At 33.4% G+C, this 9853-nt stretch overlaps 1 protein-coding gene across 1 annotated transcript; it reads left to right on the forward strand.

Annotated features, from left to right (window-relative positions):
- Positions 1-929: 929 nt before the first annotated feature.
- CUNH4orf33 (chromosome unknown C4orf33 homolog) lies at positions 930-8536 on the forward strand. Its single transcript, XM_007456988.1, has 5 exons — positions 930-1115; positions 3544-3604; positions 5965-6016; positions 6156-6355; positions 8190-8536. Exons 1-5 carry the CDS (start codon positions 935-937, stop codon positions 8293-8295), a joined length of 600 nt encoding a protein of 199 aa, XP_007457050.1. The 5' UTR covers positions 930-934; the 3' UTR covers positions 8296-8536.
- The last annotated feature ends 1317 nt before the right edge of the window (positions 8537-9853 follow it).

Here is a 9853-nt window from a genome sequence, read left to right on the forward strand (position 1 = left end):
TATTTGACCTTGGACAAGTCTGTTTCTTTGTTTGTAATGAGGATAATAATAGTTCCTCTACAAGTTTTTGTGAAATTAAATGAGATAATGTTTATAAAATGTTTGATCCATAGTGTTCAACAAAACATAATTTTATTAATATAATACTGTGTCCTTCCATTTAATCCTTAGAGTAACAATTTAAAATGCAAATACTGCTTGCATCAGATGTACTTATTCTATTTCAAAGTTTAAATGATAGCAGATTTTGTTCCCATATTCAATTGGAGAAAAGGGATTAACCGAGCAAATGGTCATTCAACACTTGAAATATCAAAAATTGAAAAGGCTAAGAAAAACCATACCCTGAGACTAGGGAAGACAATAATAAACTCTGCCTGCCTTCAAATGTTTGAAGCCCCCTTCACTCCCACCCCAAAAAGAAAAGTTTTAGCCAAAAGGACAGGTATCAACAGCAATGCTTGCACTCATTTATAGAGAGTTTGAAAAATCAAATTGAATTTTACTGTAAAGATCTTGATTCCCAGGGGATCCAGTAATTCATCTGCACATTTTACAATAAGACAAAGGGTGGCATAGAAACTCATAGTGCTTAGAGTTGTTAAATACATGAACAGTTTGCAGTGGATTTAATTACAGTTCTTAAAAACTATTTTGATACACTCTTTAGTAGGTAACTCGAAGTGGATCTAGACTTAAAGTCTTAAAGCTTTTAGGATCCAACTACCTATTTTATAATAGAACTCCATGTCCATGATTTACTATAACACAAATGGCCTTTTGACTCTCAGAACCTTGTTCTTGTCACTCTGCTGCCTTCCTACCTTTGAAATTTGGCTTTGAAATTTTCATTTCATTTCTTTCTAAAGGAAACATTTGTAAATTGTTAAAGAGTTTTTTTTTTTTTAATATTTTTTCCCATTAGAGTCTTCAAATGGATTTTAAAATTGAACACACTTGGGATGGTTTTCCAGTGAAACATGAGCCAGTGTTTGTCAGGCTGAATCCAGATGATAGAGGAGTGATGATGGAAGTTAGCGCTCCATTTTTCAATGATCCTCCAGCCCCACTAGGAGAACTAGGAAAGCCTTTCAATGAACTGTGGGATTATGAAGGTAAGTGGAAGTACTGTATTTTGTTGCAGACATAAATCTTTTTATAAGAACCTCTCATAGAACTATTATTTTATCTCGCTGTAAGCAAGTGAGTGCTTCTGAGCAACTGACATGTGCAGTTCCTGATATTTCCTACCAATCTCGCACTCTTGACTTTTTCACGTTACCTATGTGACTTCGACTATATAACTAGAATCAGTGAAAAATGGCAATTACAAATCCAGATTTTTTAATTGCTGCTATATTTCCTTCCTTTACTTCTGTTACCTATTCTAAGAAGAGTTCAGCATTTGTTTTGTTTTTAAGTATCTTCAAATTGCCACTTTAACCTTTTAAACCTTCTTTATGGAAGCTTTGGGGTGTTTCACTTATTATGAAAACACCATTAACTTAAACATGAAATGTAGTTTTTATTTTATACTGGCAAGTAATCTCACACATTAAGTGAGGGCTAAAAGACCGGCCATGGAATTCCAGTTTCAGGTTTGCTGTATGATCACCTTCTAATGAATCCTAATTAAGCCACCAAACTTATCTTTCTTAAATAATCTTTATGATGCCATTTCCTAGATTACAAATCATTACTGTCCCTAATATAAGGTTCAAACCCTTCCCATAAGCTTCCAGGGTACTTCTGAATCAAGCTATCAAATTAAACCAAAAGTTCTTGACTTCCAAAAGGCTGATAGTCTCATTCATGCATATTCTCACTCATGTACCTTTTCTCATTTGAGTCCCCCTGCCTCTAATGCACATCGTTGAAGGTCTAATTCAGGTTTCATTTCTTCAAAGAAACCTTTGATGACTCTTCTAGTCCATACTAACATCTACTTTCTCTATACCATCTATATAGTATGCATTTTGTCAGTGTTAATCTATCATATGTTAAACATATGTTGTCTTTTATTGTTACAGAACTTGTATATACCAGCTTCCTGTTGGTGTACACACTAATGTGAGTTATCTACTGGAGGTACTATAGACACCAAACTCAACAAGTCCTAAACTCAACTCATCCACTTCTCTCATAAACTTGCTTCTTTCACTAATTGCCCAATCTCAATCAATAGCACTATAATACATCGAATCACCAAATGTAGAAATGTGAGATCTTTCCAAGATATCCTTCTCTCTCACTCTCCATATTTGGATCTATTTTTTAAGTCCTGTCAGTTTCACCTCCTAAATGTTTCTCTCATTTATTATCTCTTCTTCATTCTACCATCCTTGCCATAGGTAAAAGACTTTAAAAGGAACAGTAAGACTCTGGGTTGTTGATGGGGCTATATCTATATATTAGATATTTTATTATTATAAAGATAACACATGGAAAACTAGAAACAACCTAATGTCTATCAATAAAGAATTATGTGAATAAATCATAACATTCTATAGAAGAATACTATGCAGTAATTAAAAAGAATTAGGTATTTATATGCTGTACAGGTGTGTGTGTGTGTGTGTGTGTGTTTGTGTGAAAAAAGCAAGTTGTAATCAGAAAATGATTACATGTATATTTTTTTAATCTATGCAGGTAAAATAGATTATGGAAGGACAGAAGAAGTCTGATAGGTTTTAGAGCAAAGTGGGAAGAAAAGGACTTTGACTTTTTACTCACATATATGTTTATGTTCTTTTAATAATTTAAAAGATATGTGTCACTTTTATAATTATACAGGTTTTTAAATAAACATGCTCAGAAAATTTCAGGAAATTATAAAGAAAAATCACTCAACCTGTATTCCACCTGTCAGAGATAACCAACCATAACATTCTTGTGCATGTTTTGCAGGCAACTAGGCACAGGCATACGTGCACAGTTTTGTTTCATGTGCATTTGGTTATTGCTCTGCAGCCTACTTACCAAATATCATGGATATCTTCCTATATCAAAAAATATTTAACTGTATATTTTATTTTAATGACTGCATTATATTCTATTACATGGAATACACAGATTCCATAATTTATTTAACAGGTCTCCTATATAATAGGATATTTATTTATATAACAGGAGATAACAATTTAGACCATTTCTTTTTGAGTAATACTGTACTTTGATGAATAGCATCTTACTTCTTTTTCAGTTGTGTGATTATTTCCTTAGGATAAATTCCTAGAAGAAGATAACTAGCTCAGAGTCTGTGTGATATGTTCATTTCTTTACATCCTCACCAGCACTAGGCTTCATTAATATTTTTATTTTATGGCAATTTGATATGGGGAAAAAAAATGATGATTTATTTTCTATGTATTTTTTTCTTCCAGGCAATGTCTATTTATTTTATTTTCCCCTTTTCCTAGTGGTGATATAGCTTTAATTAAAAATAATGCATTAATTCACTTTATATTCTAAAGGTATAAACAAATTATTTATTGTTGAAGCAAAATTAAGTTTCTCAATGTGTCATATCTCTGTTTTCAAAAGTTGTGGAAGCATTTTTCTTGAATGACATAACTGAACAGTATTTAGAAGTTGAACTTTGTCCGTAAGTATAAAATATTTCTTCTAACTCACTACTACATATTTTGAACACATTATTTTCTAATTATAAATCATGGATATAGTAAAAGCTCACTAATTCTAGTTAACTAGTCAGAATGCTAATTTGAATTAATCTGAATTATATATAATTCCTTATTTTCAAGTGAATGTATGATGTAGAATATATAAGGTTTTGAAAATATTATGTTGATACTATTTTCAATTCACTAATGTAGTTGGTTTTCTAATAAATTTGAAGTTTTTTTTACAAAATGAAAAATTATTATAAAACTCATTATTTACTCTGTAAATTTGCATTGTTATATATTAGCTATTTAGAAATAAAGAGAGACATATTCATTATTTACTCTGTAAATTTGCATTATTATATATTAGCTATTTAGAAATAAAGGGAGGCATATAGGTATAACGAAGTGAACTACTTTATGAAAATGTTTCTTTTAGGGGATTCTTTTAATAACTAGATTAAACTTTAATTTTATATATTACATAATTATGTATTCATGTATTCCTTCCTTTATTTATCATTCATTTACTGAGTGTATACTATGTCACTTTATGTTCAGTGCCAAGGATAAAAACTAAATCACACATGGTTTTTCCTAGACTTATGAAAAATATTAACCTTGGACTCTTTTTGTACAAATTTAACTGGTCCTTGGGAACTCTCTACCTGGTTGGCAGTTTTTTTCTTGTAGAAGTCAAAAAGTAAATCTATACCTACCTGTTATCTAAATTATAAGAAATTTTAAGTTAATATTTAGTAATGAAATATTTCTTTATATTTCCATTACTCATTTAAAATGACATTTAAATACTTCTCAGCATCTGTTATCTAGTAGCCTTTGTCCTTTTGTAGACTAAGCAGAGTCCCAAACAATTGATTTCAATGAGATTTTAGATATCATTTCTTTTCCCTTATTTTGATTTCTTGCTAATGCTAGTGTGGAAAATATAGCTGTTCACAATTATATTTTTCAGAAGAGTAATTATATATCTTTGTTACCCTTCAACTAACATGCCAAAATCTTTTATTGAAAAATATGATTAATTCTCATAAAGTGTAATGTGAGGTAAGAAAATTTCACCATACACATGAGGAAGCTAAGGCAAATAGGTTTATAACTTGTCTAGAAGATAGTCAAGAACTTGAATCTGCTAAAATTCTAAAGTTACATCCTTAGTTTAAATTTTTAGATGATAATATCAGTTTATTTTTATAAAGTGATGACTTAGCATAAGATACATCAGATAATTAGATTATCTTTTGTTAGGAAATTATTCAATAACCATAATGTATAAAATTAACAAATTCTAAAAGTTTGTTTTTAGATACATTATTACAGTTAGTAATCAAGAATCATGGTTTTGCTTCAGGCAATCAACTCCTGTGACAGTTAACCTCTAGGAAAGCAACTTGAATATGTTTGTTTGAATTTTTAAGAACTTTTATTGTTCTTAGGATATTCTTAAGGTTGCATAATAACAATAAAAAGAAGCAGAGAACTTTTAAATGGAAAAGAATATTTGTTTTCTGTTAGACTGGTTTCTTGAAGGAAATCCTTCCTGAAAAGCTCCCAACAGACCATCTGTGTCAAAATGTTTAGATATAGTCTTTTCCAGAGACCGTAAATTTGCTCATGTAACTATCTGAAATCCTTTGATTCTTACTGACATGGATAATCCCAATTATGCTCTCTTATTAGAATTTTCTTTTGGGAGTATGTTGTGCTTCTCCTTGAACATGTGACATCAGTGTCAGAACTAATGGTTGAAAGCAGAAAAACACAGCAGGCAGATAGGTCGAGGACAGTTGTAGAGAAAATAGTTACAAATTAAAGTCTTCAACCTGTTAAGTAGTTTTAGACAATCTATATTTTATCTTCCATCTTCCTAATAAGCTTCAAGACAGTTTTCTTATAGAAATAACCTTTACTATGTTTGTTGGATTTTGACCTGGAAATTGGTGCCAGCTTCCCTTAGGATACTTTCATTTTTGAAACAAGTTTTATTATGAACTCCAGATACCACCCCTTTTGCATACTTTGGACCATCTAACCAATTGAAGTATTTCATATAGTTTCCTATTTAAAGAATATAAAAAAGAGTTTGAACATGTGTAGCTTTATGCATTTGACGGCAATTGCCTGGAAAGTGTTAAACTCAAAGAAGCCATTTTTAAGTAACTGAACATGCTGGCTGTCCCTGTAATTATCCAATATTCATATTGCATCTTTTAATTATTTGGAAATTTAGTTACAAGCATACACATGGCAGATACGAAAGATAGTGAAGAAAATAATGTTTATTTCAAACACTCATGAAGAATTTTAATTTTGACAGCCATGGACAGCATTTGGTGCTTTTACTCTCTGGAAAAAGAAATGTGTGGAAAGTAAGTAAATAAAACTATGAGACAAAATCCTTAAGTGTATAAGACAGATAGATTTTTTAATGTTAATATAAACATATTTAAATATTATTATATTATAAATATGAATTTACCTTTTGTGTTTCACATGTTGTTTCTGTAGCAAGAACTTGATCTATCATTCAAAGCGTCCAGAGGAGAGACAAAATGGGAAGGTAGAGCTTATCTTCCTTGGAGTTATTTTCCACCAAATGTGACAAAATTCAATTCATTTGCAATTCATGGATCAAAAGAGAAAAGAAGCTATGAAGCTCTTTACCCTGTACTTCCACATGAGCTGCAGCAAGGACAAAAACCTGATTTGTAAGTAGAAAATAAATGAAAATATGTCCCAACTATAAGAGTTTTTAAAAATTAATTCTTGGTAGAGTAGTAGTAACATTTTTTGGTCAAAGAAGACACGTGTAAAAGCACCAAGTAGAGTTCTATGTGTCCTGATGGTCTTCAGTGAGTATCTGGCAGACTGACTTTGGACAGACATAGTCTCTCTCACTGCTGTCAGTAGAGCACTTAGATTTCCATGGCAGTGTGAGAAAAGTCTTGCTTAGTGAGTATTACTACAACTGGCATAGAAGTGTGGTTGTAAGTTTATTTATGATCCCTTTCAGAGCGAAATGGCCAGAGGCATCTGTTAATAAATCCTTTCCCCTTCTGCTTGAGAATCTGACATTAAGTCAACTCTCTAGTTCTCTTCTCCTGGTAACCTCATAAGGATAAAAATGTCAGCTATATTTCTAGGCAGCATAGATGGAGACAGCACAGCTTTGGGATTTCCCTTTAACAGTAATGTTCTCTGTGGGGACCCTGGAAGCTATACCTAGGGAGTTATTGCAAGAAATACTGTCTCCTGTTGGACAGCGGGCATACAAGCCAGGAGGTCTCCTATGCTTTCCCATTTTGAGTCTGATCTCTTTGCACCTGAAGCTGTCACTTAAGGAGAATGTAGCCCTGGCCAGCCTTCATGGACCGCTGCAAGCACTACCAGCTCAGGGAGGAAAGCCAGCCTCTGTCCTGGGGCAAGCTGAGATTCTCACACTATAGCTATAGCGTGTACTCAAGTGGCCAACATAGTCTGTGGGTCTGCGTGTTTAGAAAAGCCTAACAGAGACGTCGTAGTGGGCTTTGTACTCTGGTACACAGATTTCGCTGCCTTTTCACCCTTGGAAAGTGCTGCACTGTTCTCCTTCTCCCTTGCCCTTTCTGTCGTGCTCTTACTCCGCTGTACTTGACTTTTTATCTCTTCTAGCTTATTCCTTTTTTCTGCCAGATGCATTTTTCCCTTTTCCCCTTGCTTTTCTAGGAAAAGCCTCTTTCTCCCTTTCTTTCTCTTATCCTTCACTGTCATTTTCTTAACTGCTTATCTGGATTGACTAAAACTGGCCCAGCCTGGTCAGATGGGCAGAGTAGGACAGGAATCTAGATGTAACTCACCCAGGGCTCACATATCAAGATGGCATGTTTCTCTGGCTCTTCACAAGCTACCATATTCCTGTATTCAGGCTTCCTAGGTATAGGTTATCGGAAGCTTACTCTAGGTAAAAGTATGATTATGCCATTGGCTAGGGCAGAATGATTTCCTACAGAGCTGAGTTCCATTGCAGCATGTTAGCTAACCTTTCTCTCATTAAACCACAATAGAAAGCTTCCTAATGGTTAAATGGTTTTCCTAGAAAGAAAAGAACTAGAATTAACCCTCTTTTACATAAACCTGCCTTGCTTTGGCAAAGGAGTCTGTTCTTTAATCTGTTGAGCTGAAACTTTTTTAAAAAGTTATTTACGTAACTGATATAAATCATCAAAGTTTGAATATGAAAACATCTGTAAGAGTATAATATGATTTGTTTAAGGCTAGATGGAATGAGTCAGGTTTTCAGGGTTGGTTTTTATTTCTCCCTTCAGCTGTGAGGGAGCTATCTACAGAACTGAAAGAAGAGTGCTTTGAGATATGGGTGAATATTTTCAGAGTTGAATGATTGCTAGAGTGAGAAAACTGTACATGTAGAATACATCTTACCTTTGATATTCTTAAAATAGAATGTCCTATAACAGATATAACAAAATAAATAGCCCTGCAGGACAGCTTTTTCACAAATGCATAATTCATTTCAATTCCAACCATCTTTTTCTTTGCATTTAGCCATCATCTGGAATACTTCAAGCCTTTCAGTTTTAACACACTACTTGGAGAAGAGTGGAAACAACCAGAGTCAGACCTGTGGCTAATAGAGAAACCTGATGTGTAGGAGTATAGTAGATGACCACATCAATCATTTCTTCTCTATACCTTTTAAGGTAAACTAATAATAAGTATAATCTCTTTCAAGACACCATGAACACATTTCAACAATAAATATTTCATAGAGGTCAGTGAAAGTATGTAGTATCTCTGTGGCAAATTGTGTATGAATTAACAAGAAAGTAGAAAGTTCGTGTATGATTTTATCTATAAAGTGAAAATGTTTCTTGGAGTCACTTAGCCCAGGAGCCATCATGCCAAGGGGCTCTACCATCTGCCTTGCAGCACCATCACCCCACATATCCCGGACTCTGTCAATCAAGATCAATATTTCTCTTCCCACTCCCCTAGACCTCAGCCAGCTTATGACTGAACATCTTATTTGTACATTTTTGAACTCCATAGTAATGTATAATAATTCTTTACTCAGCCTCCTCTGTCCATTTTTGAAATGAATAGAAAACAATGACATATTTCAGTTGAACAGGAGGTGCACATCTGTTAAGGCATTATTAAAATACACGTGCTATTTAGTTAGCTGTATTTCCTGTCTTACGACTACTTTTCTTCTGTGGAAGAAAGTGGAATGAAGTAGTCTTGAATTCGGCCAACAGATTCTGCTTTTCATTTACAAATAAATGACATTTTCTTTTTTTTTTTTTTTTTTTTTTTTTTTTTCATTTTCTTAATGCTGTTAAACAAGTGTCAAAATGTCTTCATTTTATTTTGTAAACATCAAACACTCCTGGTCCATAATTTTCAAATTTTGTGTTATAATTCATAGCTTGAAGCCACCTAGTAGATTATCTATGAACTTCTCCACCAAACCTGGTCCTTTACCACCATTCTTAACTCAGAGATTAGCAGTCGTACAGAAGAAGAACCTTTATTACTTGTACAGATACCTAGTTGCCTACCCAGCGATATACTTTTTCCTCTTCTTCTTTGCTAACTCTTATATAGCTTGAATTTTTAGGGGATTTTCTCAAAAACTACATTTACTCATATTCCTTTGCAGGTAGAAATGGCACTGGAAAACAGTTTAGGTCAACGAGATTTAAGTATACAGTGTTAGGTGGGCCTTCAAGAAAAGATGCCTCACAGATGAAGGACTCTGCTGCCATGTACCTTTTGTCCTTTGCCTTCCCTCTCCCTTTTTCCTGAATTATAGAATTGATACCCGAGGTAACATGCTTGCTCCATTGTGTTAATGAGGAGACAACCCAAGAATAGCTCAGTAGCAAGATAAAGGAGCCTGGGTTCCAAACAGCACAATAGAGTAACATGTCATATCTGGACTGCTACCTACAGATTTCTTTATAAAGAGAAAATATAAACTGCCTAATTTGTTTCCACAAATCAATCTATAGATTCAATGCAATCCCATTTTAAAAAACCCAGAAGGATTTTTTTGGTAGAAATTGACATGTTGATTCAAATTTTATATGGAAATGCAAAGGACCTGAAATAGCCAAAACAATTTTGAAAAAGTACAAAGTTGGAGGACTTGTACTACCTGACTTTAAGACTTATTGAGCGTCAATAATGAAGAAAATATGACCTTG

Source organism: Lipotes vexillifer, unplaced genomic scaffold (genome assembly GCF_000442215.2).
Source record: "Lipotes vexillifer unplaced genomic scaffold, Lipotes_vexillifer_v1.1 scaffold50, whole genome shotgun sequence".
Classification (NCBI taxonomy): domain Eukaryota; kingdom Metazoa; phylum Chordata; class Mammalia; order Artiodactyla; family Lipotidae; genus Lipotes; species Lipotes vexillifer.

Coding starts and splice junctions, on each gene's coding strand:
- CUNH4orf33 (XM_007456988.1), top strand. CDS start 935: ATGGATTTTAAAATTGAACACACTTGGGATGGTTTTCCAGTGAAACAT. Junction 6,017..6,155: donor GAAAAAGAAATGTGTGGAAA/GTAAGTAAATAA, acceptor TTGTTTCTGTAG/CAAGAACTTGATCTATCATT. Junction 6,356..8,189: donor CAAGGACAAAAACCTGATTT/GTAAGTAGAAAA, acceptor CTTTGCATTTAG/CCATCATCTGGAATACTTCA.